Below are 17,021 nucleotides of genomic sequence, written 5' to 3'. Positions count from 1 at the left end.
GGGGGAAGAGTGAGGCTACAGGGAGAAGAGATAGCAAGGGTGGAGGACTTTAAATACTTGGGGTCAACCGTCCCGAGCAATGGTGAGTGTGGTCAGGAAGTGAAGAAACGGGTCCAAGCAGGTTGGAATGGGTGGAGGAAGGTATCAGGTGTGTTATGTGACAGAAGAGTCTCTGCTAGGATGAAGGGCAAAGTTTATAAAACAGTGGTGAGGCCAGACATGATGTACGGATTAGAAACAGTGGCACTGAAGAGACAACAGGAAGCAGAGCTGAAGGTGGCAGAAATGAAGATGAAGATGTTGAGGTTCGCTCTCGCAGTGACCAGGTTAGATAAAATTAGAAATGAGCTCATCAGAGGGACAGCCGAGGTTCGATGTTTTGGAGACAAAGTTAGAGAGAACAGACTTCGATGGTTCGGTCACGTCCAGAGGGGAAATAGTGAGTATATTGGTAGAAGGATGATGAGGATGGAGCTGCCAGGCAAGAGAGCTAGAGGAAGACCAAAGAGAAGGTTGATGGATGTCGTGAGGGAAGACATGAGTGCAGTTGGTGTTCGAGAGGAGGATGCAGGAGATAGGCTTACATGGAAAAGGATGACGCGCTGTGGCAACCCCTAACGGGACAAGCCGAAAGGAAAAGAAGAAGAATTGAACCTTATCCAGGTAAGGCATTTGCACTGCCAACCTGGCTGCAGACAGCCGAGTAAAACAAAGCAAAATATAAGCAAATACTGTAATACAAGCAAATATATATACAAACTGTACAATGTGGTATAGTAACAAGTTAAATATTACATTATAGAACATGGTGAATAAAAAGTCCATAAAAGGCATGTGAGAAGATGTTCTCTCAAGCTGGAGAACTTGCATGAAGAAAAATGTAACCGCCTGAATGCCGAGACATAAGAAAAACTTGTCTTTCCGAATCAATGAATATATACAGGAAGTCCTCGAGTTACGACGCACTCGACCTACGACGTTTCGACTTTACGACGCCCGTGCCTCGTCCGCCATTTTGTCCCAGCACCATAGTGTTTCTGCTTAGCTAGTGCATAGTGCTTGTCTGTGTGGCGGGAGTATCTTTAAATGTAGAAGCATGGAGATGACTATAGATGTGATTTATTGTTCTCAAATTTGTAGTGGAACTGTGTAAGGCTTCAGACTCATGCCCCTATTGCATTTTCCAGCTGATAAATCACATCTATAGACATCTGCAAGCTTCTGTTGCACCAATCTATTTAGATATGTCATCTCAATAAAATAGAATAAATATATTCTAATTTACTGCAATTGGCTGGGGACCAGTTCAGGTTGTACTAAACCTCTCGTCTAGTGTCAGCTGGGATAGGTTCTAGCACCCCCGTGACCCGCGTGAGGATAAGCGGAATGGAAAATGGATGGATATTCGAATTTATTGAAATGAACCTGTATATAATAAAACTCCCTACTTCAAAGACTGTCGGCAGCCAGGTTGGCATTGCAAATGAGAATCAGTTCTCAATTGCATCACCTGGATAAAGGGTGAGGTTTTAAAGGTAACAAAAATATTATAAATTTAGATTAATATATAAAATTAGACATTGAAACCTTGAAATACCAGCATTTTTTAGATCCAGTAGGTGTGAGGTTTGCGCAACATCAGCTTCATTTGCTTAAGCTACCAGGAACTACTTGTAATAAGTGCGATGGAAACACAAACCACATTGGCCACAGGAACCTTTTTCTACCAGGAAGTCAAAGTTCTTGGGCTGTTTGGTGGAAAAGCCACTTAGGTTGTCAAATAGTGTTCCAGAGTCCATTAGCTCGGGGTTGTATCTGGTAGGAAGGGGGGGGGGGGGCTGAAGAATCAGGGACAGATTGAAAGCATTTTATTATTGTTGAAATCCATCCATTCTTCGATCCATTTCCTTCTGCCTATCCGAAGTTGGGTCGCGGGGGCAGTAGGTTTAGCAGGGACGCCCAGACTTCCCTCCCCCCCAGCCACTTCATTCAGCTGTTGCGGGGGGGATTCCGAGGCCAGCCAGGAGACATAGTCTCTTCAGCATGTCCTGGGTCGTCTCCCGGTGAGACGTGCCCGGAGCACCTCACCAGGGAGGCGTCTAGGAGGCATACTAATCAGGTGCCCCAGCCACCTCATCTGGCTCCTCTCAATGTGGAGGAGCAGCGGCTCTACTCTGAGCCCCTCCTAGATGACCGAGCTTCACACCCTATCTGTAAGGGAGAGCCCGGACACCCTGCAGAGGAAACTCATTTCGGCCGCTTGTATCCGGGATCTTTGTTCTTAAGGTCACAGCCCACGTGACCATAGGTAAGTGTAGAAACGTAGATCGACCGGTAAATTGAGAGCTTCGCCTTTCGGTTTAGCTCATTCTTCACCCCAACGGACCAATACAAAGTCCACATCACTGCAGAGGCTGCACCGATCCACCTGTCGATCGCCTGTTCCATTCTAACCTCAGTCGTGAACAAGACCCCAAGATACTTGATCTCCTTCACTTGGGGCAGGATCTCATCTGGAGAGGACACGCCACCCTTTTCCGACTGAGGACCGTGGTCTCAGATTTGGAAGTCCTGATTTTCATCCCAGCCGCTTCACACTCGGCTGTGAAGTGGTCCAGTGAGAATTGGAGATCATGGCTTGATGAAGCCATCAGAACCACATCATCTCCAAAAAGCAGAGAGGCAATACTGAGGCCACCAAACCGAACCCCCACTACGGCTCGGCTGCGCCTAGAAATTCTGTCCATGAAAGTAATAAACAGAATCGGTGAAAAAGGGCAGCCTTGGTGGAGTCCAACCCTCACCAGAAACGAGTCCGACTTACTGCCAGCAATGCGGACCAAACTCTGACACTGGTCGTACAGGGACCGAACAGCCCGTATCAGGGGGTTTGGCACCACATACTCCCGAAGCACCACCCACAGGACTCCCCGAGGGACACGGTCGAACCCCTTCTCCAAGTGCACAAAACACATGTAGACTGGTTGGGGGAACTCCCATGCACCCTCGAGGCAAGGACGAAAACCACACTGTTCCTCCTGAATATGAAATTCGACTTCCCGACGGACCCTCCTCTACGGCATCCCTGAATAGACCTTACCAGGGAGACTGATGAGTGTGATCCCCCTGTAGTTGGAACACAGTCTCCGGTCCCCCTTCTTAAAAAGGGGGACCACCACCCCAGTTTGACAATCCAGAGGCACTGTCCCCGATGTCCACATGATGTTGCAGAGGCGTGTCAAACAGGACAGCCCCACAACATCCAGAGCCTTTAGGAACTACGGGCAAATCTCCTCCACCCAGGGGGCCTTGCCACCAAAGAGCTTTTTAACCACCTCAGTGACCTAAACCCCAGAGATAGGAGAGCCTGCTTCAGAGACCCCAGACTCTGCTTCCTCATGGGAAGGTGTTTCGGTTGAATTGAGGAGGTCTTCGAAGTATTCTTCCCACCGACTCACAACGACTGGTCCCAGAGCTCAAGCCGTGTGTGGAAGCAAGCCCGGCTATATCTAGTCGGAACTTCTCAACTTCACACACCAGCTCGGGCTCCTTCCCTGCCAGAAAGGTGACATTCCACATCCCTAGAGCCAGCTTCTGTAGCCGGGGATTGGATCGCCAAGGTCTCTGCCTTTGGCTACCGCCCAGCTCACACTGCACCTGACCGCTATGGCCCTTCCCACAGGTGGTGAGCTCATGGAAAGGGCGACGGACGTTACCCTTTCGGGCTGTGCCCGACCGGACCCCACGGGTGCAGGCCCGGCCACCAGGTGCTCGCCTTCGAGCCCCACCTCCAGTACTGTTGAAATCAGCAGTGAAATACTACCCATGTAAATTGTTCTTTGTATTAAGGTTTACATTCTTATCATTGCTACAAGAAGTTGGAATGAGGAGTTCTGTTCATAAAAGCCTTCCTGCAAAGGAAAATAGATGCATGTCCAACCACAATCAGGTATCAGAAACTGTCTGGGAACTATTTTACAACTTGCAAGTAGAGCTATTTGGAACCCTCAAACACAATATATTACTTTCATCTCTCCTTTCTTATGGAAAACATCCCTGTTCAGTTCTGTCAGTTTTTTTTTCCAAGAGCTTTTTAAAGAACCAAAATAAGCAACAAATCTACTTACTGTGTGTTGATAACCAGTCTGTCCCACTGTCCTTTGATATCATCTTCAGATGGCTGCTCTGTTATGTAAAGGCCATCAAACTCCAACTTCCTGGCAACCTCCTTTTCACGCTTAAAGACCACCAATGGAACCTACATGGCACATTTGCCCATATGCACAATACACGTCCAGACACACACATGCACACCAAAGGAACAGTGCTACTGTATTTTAGTAGGTGTTTTTGGTTTTTAAAAAGTTGATTTTCATTATTTATTCGGTGTGAAAGTAATCATCGTTTGTGTTTATTGTATATTTATGTATGTGTAGGTATATGTGATTAGCAATCAACATACTGTATAATGGACATAAAAAGTCGACACAACCCTGTTCAAATACCAGGTTTTTGTAATGTATTTGACAAATGAGACCAAGATAAATCATTTCAAAACTTTTTCCACCTTTAATTTGACCTATAACCTGTAAATAAATATATCAACAATTAGTCTAGAGTCTCCGTGTAGGCCAGTTGCCCCCTCTATATATGAGAGGAGGGCCAACAAGCCATTTCCCCCCACCCCGGTTTCCCACACCCTTCGGCACCACCATATTTATATACAGTGGGTATGGAAAGTATTCAGACCCCCTTAAATTTCGTTCTTTGTTATATTGCATATCCATCCATCCATTTTCTAAGCCGCTTCTCCTCACTAGGGTCGCGGGCGTGCTGGAGCCTATCCCAGCTATCATCGGGCAGGAGGCGGGGTACACCCTGAACTGGTCACCAGCCAATCGCAGGGCACATACAAACAAACCACCATTCGCACTCACATTCACACCTATGGGCAATTTAGTCTCCAATTCATGCATGTTTTTGGGATGTGGGAGGAAACCGGAGTGCCCGGAGAAAACCCACGCAGGTACGGGGAGAACATGCAAACTCCACACAGGCGGGGCCGTGGATTGAACCCGGGTCCTCAGAACTGTGAGGCTGTCGCTCTAACCAGTTCTTTTCTGGAATGATGCAACAAGTTTTTCACACCGAGATTTGGGGATCCTCTGCCATTCCTTTTTGCAGATCCTCTCCAGTTCTGTCAGGTTGGATGGTGAACGTTGGTGGACAGGCATTTTCAGCTCTCTCCAGAGATGCTCAATTGGGTTCAAGTCAGGGCTTTGGCTGGGCCATTCAAGAACAGTCACGGAGTTGTTCTGAAGCCACGCCTTCGTTATTTTAGCTGTGTGCTTCGGGTCATTTGTCACGGTCTGTGTTTTGGTTTGGGTTGTGTTTAGTTTTGTTCCATGTTTTCCTGCGTTCCATGTTTGTCGTGTACTCATTAGGTTGTTGTGTCCACCTGTTCTCGTCCACCTTGTGTCGACCAATCAGTTCTCTCCAGCCACTCGTGTCTTGTCCAGGTGTTCCTCGTTGTCTCGTCAATCTGTTTGTATTTAGTTCCCTGGTTTCTTTCAGTTCTTGTCAGTTCATTGTCGTTGTCACATGTCTTTGCAGTATGTCATTGTCAGGTGTCATTGTCTCTGTCTGTGCCATGTCATAGTCGCGAGTTGTCGCTCAGTTATTTCATCAGTCATGTCTTTTTTCTTGTTTTGCATTTACTCAAGTGTTTCTTTGTTACTTTGTGTTTAGATTTTGGACTCTGTTAATTTAGCATTTAGACTTTTTCATGATCCTTGTTTTCTTTTGTTTTTTGGAATTAAATATTTTTTTTATATACTACACTACTACGTCGCCTCCCTGCTTCCCTGCACTTGGGTCCTCCATGTTTTTGCCTTGCCTTCCTCGCCTTCGACCAAACCCCAAACGTGACAGAATGAACCGACCAGACCAGGACCCAGCGGGAAGAACATGGCTTCACCCTGAACACCACCAAACTGCTTCCACCGCCCTATCGTTCAGTCCTTTCTGTCCTTTTCATCTGTGTCCTAGTTATTCACCATGCCCTACTATTTTACATCCACATGTTTTTTTAGATTCAGATTTTTCTGATTGTGAAGATGGCCCCGAATTAGTTAACCTCCTGTCTGATTATGACTCTGACACAGATTTAGATTTTTTTGGTTCTTTACCTAGTTTATCCCGTCCTAGTCAGTTTTTGTCACCTCTCCCCGTTTCCAACCACAGTGAGTCCAAATCCTTTCCCTCGGACCTTTTCTTGGGCACCCGTTTGGCCATCTACCCGGGACTGCTGCGTGGTGGCCAATGGAGGCGCCCAAGAAAAGGTCAAATTTTGCCCTCTCGTTTTTTCCCCCTGTTCCCAAGTCACTTAATTTTTCACCCGTTCCCACACGTTGTTCCACGGCTCCAATTAAGTCACGTCTATTCAAACCTGCCCCCAAGCCACAATGTTCAGTACCAGCCATTTTTCCAAGTTCACCTTCCCGAGTCTCTGCGCACTCTGCCACTCCTGTGCACTCTGCCCCTTCTGTACCGTCTACTCACAAACCTCAATGGCGGCAGGCTGAGGAAGCGACTGCAGGCCCCGTTCCTGCTCCTCGGCAGCTGCGGCAGGCTCCCGTTCCTGCTCCTCTGCAGCTGCGCCAGGCTCCCGTTCCTGCTCCTCGGCAGCTGCGCCAAGCTCCCGTTCCTGCTCCTCGGCAGCTGCGCCAGGCTCCCGTTCCGGCTCCTCGGCAGCTGCGCCAGGCTCCCCTTCCGGCTCCGGAGGCGCTCGTCCAGCGCTACCCGACCCTATTGCCTGGCCCCTGCATTTCCATTGTGTTCGGCACCGTGGCCGTCCGCCTAAATGGCCCTGTAAAGACCCTGGTGCTTGGCGTCCTGGACGACCTCCTGAACCGCTCAGCCAAGCACCTCACCTCGGGTGGCCTGGATGGCCACCAGACTGACCTGAGGGGCTGGTTTCTTTCAGTTCTTGTCGGTTCATTGTCGTTGTCACATGTCTGTGCAGTATGTCATTGTCAGGTGTCATTGTCTCTGTCTGTGCCATGTCATAGTCACCAGTTGTCGCTCAGTTATTTCATCAGTCATGTCTTCTTTCTTGTTTTGGGTTTACTCAAGTGTTTCTTTGTTACTTTGTGTTTAGATTTTGGACTCCTGTTAATTTAGCATTTAGACTTTTTCATGATCCTTGTTTCCCTTTGTTTTTTGGAATTAAATATATTTTTTTATATACTCCTGCCTCTCCCTGCTTCCCTGCTCTTGGGTCCTCCATGTTTTTGCTTTGCCTTCCTCGCCTTCGACCAAACCCCAAACGTGACATCATTGTCTTGTTGGAACGTAACCCTTCGGCCCAGTCTGAGGTCCTGAGCACTCTGGAGAAGGTTTTCGTCCAGGATATCCCTCTACTTGGCCACATTCATCTTTCCTTCTATTGCAACCAGTCGTCCTGTTCCTGCAGCTGAAAAACACCCCTACAGCATGATGCTGCCACCACCATGCTTCACTGTTGGGACTGTATTGGACACGTGATCAGCAGTGCCTGGTTTTCCTCGCACATACCGCTTAGAATTAAGGCCAAAAAGTTCGATTTTGGTGTCATCAGACCAGAGAATCTTTTTTCTCACCATCTTGGAGTCCTTCAGATTTTTTTTTCGCAAACTCTATCTGGGCTTTCATGTGTCTTGCCACTGTGCTCTTAGGAACCTTAAGTGCAGCAGAAATATTTTTGTAACCTTGGCCAGATCGGTGCCTTGCCGCAATTCTGTCTCTGAGCTCTTTAGGCAGTTCCTTTGACCTCATGATTCTCATTTTCTCTAACATGCACTGTGAGCTGTAAGGTCTTATACTGTATGTATTGATATATAAATAGCTGTATAGAGCTGATTGGACATGGGACGCATTAAAAATATTTTGTTGTGGGGGGTCGTAATATCCACACGGATAATAATGAAATTAATTATGTTGATAATAACAATTATTATAAAAAAGAATGCATTGGTAGCAATGAAAACAACAACTGTAGTAATCATGATAACAATAATACTGACAATAATATTAATCATACTAGTACTTGAATCCTTAAAATCTTGAATCTAGTGATGATAAATAGATATCCGCCGTATATTTTTTTGTTTTTCTCTGGTTTTCTCACTTTTTAAAGGAAGGAAAGAAAAGAAACGAACAGCATCAACAATACCAGCAAAAGGAAAAAAAAAAACTAAATGAAAACATTAAATAAAGTAAATGAAGATAGATGATAATATTATACGTGTCTGAATCTGAGTTCCCTTCCCTTCTGCTTTTTCTTCGCTTTGGAGGAATGTGAGCTGAATTTGTCTAGTTGAGGTTCTATGAAGCAAAAGATTGGGGACCAACTTTGCTTAAAAACTGTGATGTTGGTCGTAGTTTTTCTGATAGAAGGTCGATCCATAGGTTGATGTTTATTGATTTTCTTATTTGTTTTTACATTCACAGTTCATAGGAATTGTTGTCTTGGTGACAGTTCGAGAAATTAGTATTTCGTGTAAGGTCTTGTACAGAAGATGAACTTTGTATTTTGTCAACATTGCTCCTCTCATTTTCGGCAACTTCCCCTGTGTTACCTGCCAGTCTGATTGTCTACCCCGGCCGGATTGTTTCCACCTGTTCCCCCTGACCGTGTTTCGCTTTGTCTTGCGCAAGTTTGTCTTGTCTGGTGAGATAGAGTACTAAGCCTTGTTTTCCATGCCATGCGTGCATGTTTGTGTTAAGTCTTGCGGTCATTGATCAAGTTTTGTATTTTGTTGATACTTGTTCTTGTTTGTTATTCACTTCAGTTTTTCCTCAATATCCAGTGCTATCCAGGTACAGAGGGGGGGAAATGTGGAGCTTTAAGCAGCGCTAGGCACCGTTGCTGTTGGAGTTGTTCAAATGAATAAATATGGTTACAAAATGAGTTCAACTGTATCACTGAGATAATATCGCATAGAGCTAAAACAGCATAGATTCAGATGTTTACTAAAGAACTGATCATTTAAAGTATAATTGTTAGTCTTTTTGCTTCCAGTTTCATTGAGTTAAGATTGTGCATTGAGTGGTCCTTTATACTCTATTTGCCTGGAACTATTTTATTCATTTATGCTGCATGATTAGGTGGACAGGAGGATGTTAAATATTTTTTAAAGAACAGCAAAACAGCATACCTTGAGACAGTAATATCCGATGATGCAGAAGAAAGAGATGACAGTGTGAAGGATAGCCAAGATCCGCAGTGTGGGCTCCATGTATCCGCTGCCCTCCTCCAAGACAAAATGGACCATAGCTAACTTCAAGGGCTCTCCAAGGTCATCCATTACACCATCTTTCTTCTCCACCATAGGCTCACCACTCAGTGGATCCCACTGAATGGTGCTGTCTGGTTGGCTGTTTGTGATCACTTCCTCAGCCACTGATGAGGATTTAGAAACCTAAATATTTCAAATAATAGGAAAGTTTTAAGTTAGGAAGTGGAGAGAAAGTTTCTCTTATATTTCACTTTCTGTTGCAATTGCTTAGCAAGACCGTCCGCGACTGTCAGGAAGATTACACCATCCATTCACATGTGCAAATACCTTATAGAATAGGAGAATGAAGTTTATGGCAAATGCAACTAATAGAGCCAGCATCCTCATGTTGTAAAAATTCCTAGCAAAATAGTTCTGCGGGAGGAACAAAAGATGCGGAAAAGTTACAACAGACACATGTCCTTAAAGCAGTTAACAACAACAACAAAATCAGATTCAAAAGTAGTTCTATGTACCAGGAGTTTCCTCTGATACGCAACGATCTTCTTTGAGACTGCTGACTCCTGCAAATCGGGTTCATCCTTTGAGATCGTATGCCTTTTCACCTTTGATTTCATCTTCACATTCTTCTCCTGTTTCTCTTCATGTTCACCCCTGAAAAGCACAAGTGATTTCCAAACATTTTCATGGCATTGTCACACCCATTTTGTACTTTTTTGTGAGTAAATAACATGGTATGATAGGAAACAGTATTTGTTAAATATGCATTTTCAATGCAATGATCTTTCTTATTGTGGCTTACATCTGTAAGTGAATACGGTATGTATAGCGCCTGAAATAAGTATATAACACGTCACCATTTCTCTCACTAAATATATTTCCAAAGGTTCTATTGACATGAAATTTCACCAAATATATTTTTGGTGTTGTCTTGGCTTTCCTTGTCTTTTTCCACCTCCTTTTCTTCATGTGTTCAATACTTTTTCCCTATTTCATTTCACATTATCACACATAACTTAATTTCTGAGCTTATTTGTTCTACTTTCTTTGTATGCATGGAATACTTGGGTTGTTCCCAACACAATCTGATGAAAATTTCATGTCAATAGCACCTTTGGAAATATATTTAGTGCGAAAAATGGTAACGAGTTAAATACTTATTTCAGCCGCTGTATGTATAGGCAAAATGGTTATTTTTATATCTAATGAGAGCCAATAGAGAGCTACAAGTATTCAGCCTTTAAAAAAGATAACAGCTTTGATTGTCACTACATATGAATTTATTTAAAGGGGACATTATGGAAAAGTGAACTTGCATTTGCTTGTATTCAAACAGTTGTGTCTCTGGAGTTCCTCAGCGAGCACATCAAGTGTGACATTCAACAACCAAAGAAATCTCGTGGAATCTGCATATTCCTGAAAATGTGTTTGTGAGCAGGCTTTAATGCTGAGAGTGCTAGCTTCTGATAAGCAGTACAGGCAATCTGTCCACTGCATGACCAACATACACAGACACTAATTGACAAGTTCCGAAAGTCTAACATATTAAGTGTTGCCCGCAAAAGGATCGTGAAGAGGGTGCTTATTTGCCGTGAGTAGAAGCCATTAGATTTGTTGCCCTCTAGCTCTGCCCAGGTTGTCGTTTTCGTTACCAAAGCCTTACTAGCCATTGGCCCAGCAGTACATGGGGTGTGGTGAACCCTGGTTCACTCGCTTCAGACAAGTCCACCCCCTTAAAATAAGCTGATTTTAGCAAGTCAAGAAATAGGATGTGTCAAGTGTTTTCTAATTCTGGATCCTTGAGGTATTTTGACAAAAGCTTGTCACAGACTTCTAAGGGCCGCCGCACACTAAGCAAAGCGACGAAACACAACTGAACAGAGCAATCGCGAACCAATTACAGTGGTCCGCTCACGGCGCACATCTGCTGACGCTTGGCATCAGAAAAACTGCGAGAAGCGTAAAATCCTGTACCTGTTGACGAAGAACAATCGTGAGAAAGCAAAACGAGCATGGTTGGTGGTTGAGAAGCTGTACGTCGACAGTCAACTGTTTCGTGATGCCAACGTCACCCCCTGGCTTTAGTAGATAAGTACTTCTGATTTGGTGTCCTTATTAACTGGCAAAAGCTTGTTTTCTGTTTCCTTCTTTTCATTATCCATCCATCCATTTTCAACACCGCTTATCCTGGTTAGGGTCGCGGGACGCTAGAGCCTATCCCAGATGACTTTGGGCGGACTACACCCGGAGCTGGTCGCCAGTCAGTCGCAGGGCACATATAGACACGGACAACCATTCGCACTCACATTCACACCGTCACTGAGTGGGAAGTGAACCCACGCTGCCTGCACCAAAGTCAGGCGAGTGTCCCACTGCACCATCAGTGACTTCTTTTCATTATGCTTAGACAAATAAGAACAGAACCACGCATTCCCATTAGTAGGAATCCTCACCCCTTTGGATTCGTTTCCCTGTTCTTCCTGTTCTCACGCACGTAAAACACACAATTGTAACAATTCCCTCCCTGTGCACTCCAATCAACGACACACCACATTATTCCCTTGGCACTAATGTTTGAGTCGTATGTTTAATGTCTCTTTGCTACCCTTTTTTGTACCCTGGCTTTTGTTGTAGTAAAATATAGAATTTTTATCACCTGCTTTAAATAACATCAACATCCATCAATTCATTTTCTGTACCGCGTCTGCACACTGAAAAAAGCAACAAAGTATACATAGTACCCAATTTATTCCAAATCACTATACAACAAATTATATGTCACACTTTTGTGTCATGGAATGTCAATGACATTCGATCTCAGGCAAAGAGAATTAAGATTATGGATTATATCACTCAATTTAAAAGATGTTCTCCTACTACAAGAAACATCTAAACGAAGCAGAAGAAAAATGCCTCATTGATTCAAATTTCACTCAGGCTTTCTCAGCTTTTTATTACAGCAGAAAAAGAGGAGTCTCAATACTAGTTGATAAAAGACTACTTTTGACAATAAAAAGTACAGTAGCGGACCCAGAAGGCCAATACATAATTATTGCAGGCAACAATATTTAACAAACTACAAACAATTGTCGATGTATGCGCTCCTAATAACGATGACGCAGCCTTTTCCACACACTATTTTCCCATTTGATTAACTTATCAGTCAGTTCTATAGTTGTCATGGGAGGCGACTTTAATTTTTTGCTTAATTCCTTCAAAGATGGCTCAAATCCCCAAAATAGCGACCAGCCACAATGCGGCAATATATCAGAGCAATATATGGACGACTTTGGACTCGTCAAACTATAGCGACTCAGATACGCTCAGAAACTAACTTCAAAAGATCAATTAGACAACATTATATTAAAAAGAACATAATTTCCACAACAAAAGTTAAGATACACCAACTGTGAGTACAAAAATAACTCGGGCAAATTTCTTGCAAACGAACTTCAACGCGATAAAGACAAATCATTAATCACAGCTAATCAAGATTCAAATGGCAACCATAAACAGTCACCGCTAGAAATAAATTAAATCTTTTACAATTAAGTCACCGATGGTGGAGTCGTACACTCGCCTGACATTGGTGCAGGCAGCGTGGGTTCAGTTCCCACTCATTGACGGTGTGAGTGCGAATGGTTGTCCGTGTCTATATGTGCCCTGCGACTGACTGGCGACCAGTTCGGGGTGTAGTCCGCCTTTCGCCCAAAGTCAGCTGGGATAGGCTCCAGTGCCCTGCGACCCTAACCAGGATAAGCAGTGTTGAAAATGGATGGATGGATGGATTTTACAATTATTATAGCAACTTGTATGTATCTTCTAATAACCCAGACCAAAAAGAAATTGAAACTTTTATTAATGATCGAATAATTTCTCAATTAAACACAGAAACTAAAGACGGTCTTAAAACTCCTTTGACCATCACAAAATTACAAAAATATGCAATCAGGAAGAGCGCCTTGCCCGGATGGAATTTCAGTCGAATTCATTAAACACTTCTGGTCAATACTAGCACCTCTATTTTTCAGAACCGTCAAGGAGATAAAAGCTAAAGGTCAGATTAGAAGCCATATAAACACAGTTGCAATCACACTACGACTAAAACCAGGCAAAGACCGCACTCGCCCGGCTAATTATCAGCTCTTATCACTAATTTAGATGAAGAATATCTCGAAAGCCCTTGCTGCGAGACTTGAAAAGGTACTCCCGTCGATAATCCACTGTGACCAAACAGGTTGCATTGAAGGTCAAAGTTCCACAAATAATGTCAGACATCTGTTAAATTTAATAAGCATGTCACAGTATAAAAATGGTGGCACGGTGGCCGACTGCTAATTAATAAAAAATTGGGACAATGTCGCGGGCCAAACTCAATATTTAATGAAAAATCACTGCGATGCTTCCCTCCTCTCCAGAAATGTAGCGTTAAAGTTCATCATATGACAACAAACTGAAATTTTGCTTAAACACTGAATCTAGAATAAACAAACTTTAATATTACAAACACATGAGAAATCAAATTTGTGATAAAAGACATCAGTGGTATTTGTTTGTTGTTTTGTATTTCAATGGATAACATGAATTCTTCTGTCTCTCCATCTTCTACTTATCTATCTCCAATTACCTTTCTTTTTTATGTAAATCTTTTTTTAAAGCCCATCAACAAAACAACCCCAAAAAATAAGAATGTCCTTCAATAAAAATCCAAACTTCAAACTATTAACAGTCCCTGCCTAGGAGTTACTAAAGGGCATGAAAAAAAACATGAATTCAATTATGTTATATTCTTTGTTACAGCCACGTTGCACCGGACATGACAAACAGGTCTGTCTTTTACTTTAGTGAACAGACAATCTGCCTCCCACCTGTCTTGGAAGTTAACCGTTTTCCATCTTTCATTTGGCCATTTTTGGGAAGTCGAAGTGTAAATTTGCTCGAGGAGACTGGTAGCATAGTTGCTAACGACTGCAACAGAAAGGGAAAGGGCACTCGCCAGTCGAGACTGATGTGCCAACACACTAGTAAAGCATTCTGGGATTTGTAATATTAGGGGCACATGTGCCATATACTGGCGGGCCAGCTCTAATACACATTTGATATGGTCTTGTGGGCCAAATATAATTACATCGTGGGCCAAATCTGGCCCCCGGGCCGGAGTTTGACATATAGACTCTATAAAGTACATAATCTCAATTAGCTCCCAGTATGTTCTGCCCAATCTGGCATAATCCAGATTTCGAAATGAACAACATAACACTTTATTTTAGCATGTGGGAACAATGTGGATCTGACTACTTCCAACAACTCGTTAAAAATGAAAACGCTACCTCAAATTAACTATTTATTTTCAATGATACCAGTCAAACCCACATTAAAGTGGTTCCAACTGCTAGACTCTGCCATTTTAAATTTTTACTCTAAAAATAAGAAAAATAGATTTAGCCTATTTACCCTTCAGAAAGGTAAAACTGAAGTGGGACTTGACACACCCAACTTCAAACACTATTACTTTGCTAGCCAAATACAGTACTTCATTAAATGGTTACATCCAAATGTTGAACAACAATCTTGGCTGCAACTAGAACAGATAGACTGCAATATCACCAAAGTCTTAAACGCCACAATTGTTCCGCAGAAAAGGAGGTGAATGAGTACCGTGGAAGAGTTGCGCCATAACGCGGTAGCCCATTTTGCTGCTTTTCCATGGAGAAGGTTAGTTACGTATGCAACTTTGGATTGTTCGGTGGGGGAGGTTAACGGTTGTAGATTGAATCTTCTTCTTTTCCTTCCATGCACCTAGGTCCCCAGAGTAGGGCTCGGGCGGAGGAACATGAGGCTCTTTGTATGGGAGGCGGCATGGATCGGCGGCTGCGGGCTCGCAAAGAGTACTTACAGGAGGGTGGTCGGACTGCAATTTGGCAGAAAGGAGGGAAACTTGTTGCATGAGAGTGGTTAAAGATTCCATAATTTCCTGGAGAGCTTTGTCCTGTCTACCTATATGTGTCAGGATTCAGGTTGCAAATTGGACCCAGTTGTAGAGAGAGGACAGGGAGGTGAGTTTGTGAACAAAAGTTTATTGCAGCTTGGAAGCGAACAAAGGAACTCTGAGAAATAAATCCGGGATTGGCAGGGTTCCAACAAGGGGTAGGACTCCGGGTTGTCGGTGGGCCACAAGAGGGGAGCACTGGTTTGCAGGGAGCAAGGGCAGATGGAAGACTGGGGACAAAGAAGAAGAATGAGGTAGAGATAAACTCACGAGGTCTTCTGGAAGCATAAAGATAGGCAAGGTGGCTAGGCTACGAACTTGACATAGAGCATTGATAGTCTGGCGACGAGTTGGAGTCTTAAGAGCAGTCAGGAGTAATTAGGATGACTAATTGATGATTGCTAGGTCCATGAAGGCCAGCGTATTCTGTCACAATAGAAAGGTATCAATTTTAACTGGACCCAGTAGTAAGCAGAGGCTGAGAAGTTTGTGGTGAATAGTTTTTTGAAAAGGAAGTGGAATTGGATCTCTGAGGCGTATGGCGGGTCGTCGAGACGGGAAACGTGCAGCAGGCGGTGGTATGAACAGGTGGATGACTTGGCGGCGTGGTGGAAGAAGTCAGCAAGGCAGTGCACACGGAAGGAGCACTGAGGACGAGGAAGAACATGGAAGTCAGAATAATACAAATAAGGCGTAGCTTACTGATGTGATGGAACAGTGGAACGTTAATACTCTGGCGAGGATTTCCAGGATACGGCAGGCTTTTATGCGGGCAGAGATGATGACGGCTGATTGAAAACAGGTGCGCTGCCAAGGTGGTACTGATTACAGGGAGGGGAGAGAGAGAGAAATATATAGAGAGAGGGGGGGGGGGGGGGGGGGGCGCAAAGCGCCACCCAAGCTCCAAAACAGCAACAGGAATGATAGCTCTAGGTTTACTAAAATACATTCTTGAAAACCATTACCCGGTCCTTTATGTTTTCTTTTACTTCATCGTATTATCATATATTGCAGCAATCCTGTAGTTGGGTTACATGAGTTTGTGTTGGAGTTGTACAAATTCCGACAGTAACTTCAACATACAGTACCTGAATGTGATTGGATGAACGTGTCAGGGGTGGGGTGGAAAGGACATTGGAGCAACCAGGGAGACAGAGAGCCAGGGAGGTTGAGAGTGAGTGAGCAAGTCTTTGCACTGCGATTATTATTATTGTTTTATGACATTGGCGCACACAGCGAGGTGAGAAAAATTCATCTACGACGACTCGACTATCACCACCTTAGCGTCGAGTCCCAAAAAATAACAACTGTTTCCCAATATAGAATAAACCAATCAAATTATAAAAAGTTGCTAATACTTACCTTTTCTTTGTTTCACATGAATTTTCTGTTGTTTCTTCCTTCTTCTCCTCCAAGGAAGGGCTCTTGGACTGGAATAGAGGGGGAAAAAAACTATCATTAATTTGACTATTACGTGCTTATCATCAGCAGACGGTTTATCCATTTACCCCCACATTATGCATAAAAACTGTGACGCATTTATGATGTGGAACGACCCCAGTAATTTGGGCTGAAATATGAGATGCTAGGTCCCTTTAGGTTTCCTGAAGGTGTCAAAAAGACCTCATCTCTAACTTACCATTTCCTGCCGTTGTATCAAAAGAAGAATCATGCCTTCTGCAGTAAAGTAATTCTCATGCAAAAAATACACTATCACACGCTACCAAAAAATAATACAATTTAATCCTTTCATG

General features: G+C 43.7%; 1 protein-coding gene across 2 annotated transcripts in view; it reads right to left on the bottom strand.

Annotated features, from left to right (window-relative positions):
- ryr2a (ryanodine receptor 2a (cardiac)) overlaps positions 1-17,021 on the bottom strand; it is a 325,067-nt gene that overhangs the window by 48,377 nt on the left and 259,669 nt on the right. For both annotated transcript variants that reach the window (XM_061755631.1, XM_061755632.1), the window contains 5 exons: positions 16,630-16,697; positions 9,794-9,932; positions 9,606-9,692; positions 9,198-9,461; positions 4,128-4,258 (listed from right to left, as the gene is read on the bottom strand). In XM_061755631.1, coding sequence (XP_061611615.1) covers positions 4,128-4,258; positions 9,198-9,461; positions 9,606-9,692; positions 9,794-9,932; positions 16,630-16,697 — 689 coding nt within the window. The remainder of the gene's footprint in view (positions 1-4,127; positions 4,259-9,197; positions 9,462-9,605; positions 9,693-9,793; positions 9,933-16,629; positions 16,698-17,021) is intronic.

This window comes from Phyllopteryx taeniolatus, chromosome 19 (assembly GCF_024500385.1).
Source record: "Phyllopteryx taeniolatus isolate TA_2022b chromosome 19, UOR_Ptae_1.2, whole genome shotgun sequence".
In the NCBI taxonomy this organism is placed as follows: domain Eukaryota; kingdom Metazoa; phylum Chordata; class Actinopteri; order Syngnathiformes; family Syngnathidae; genus Phyllopteryx; species Phyllopteryx taeniolatus.
The sequence above is the reverse complement of the archived record's forward strand: the minus strand, read 5'-3'. Positions and strand labels throughout refer to the sequence as shown.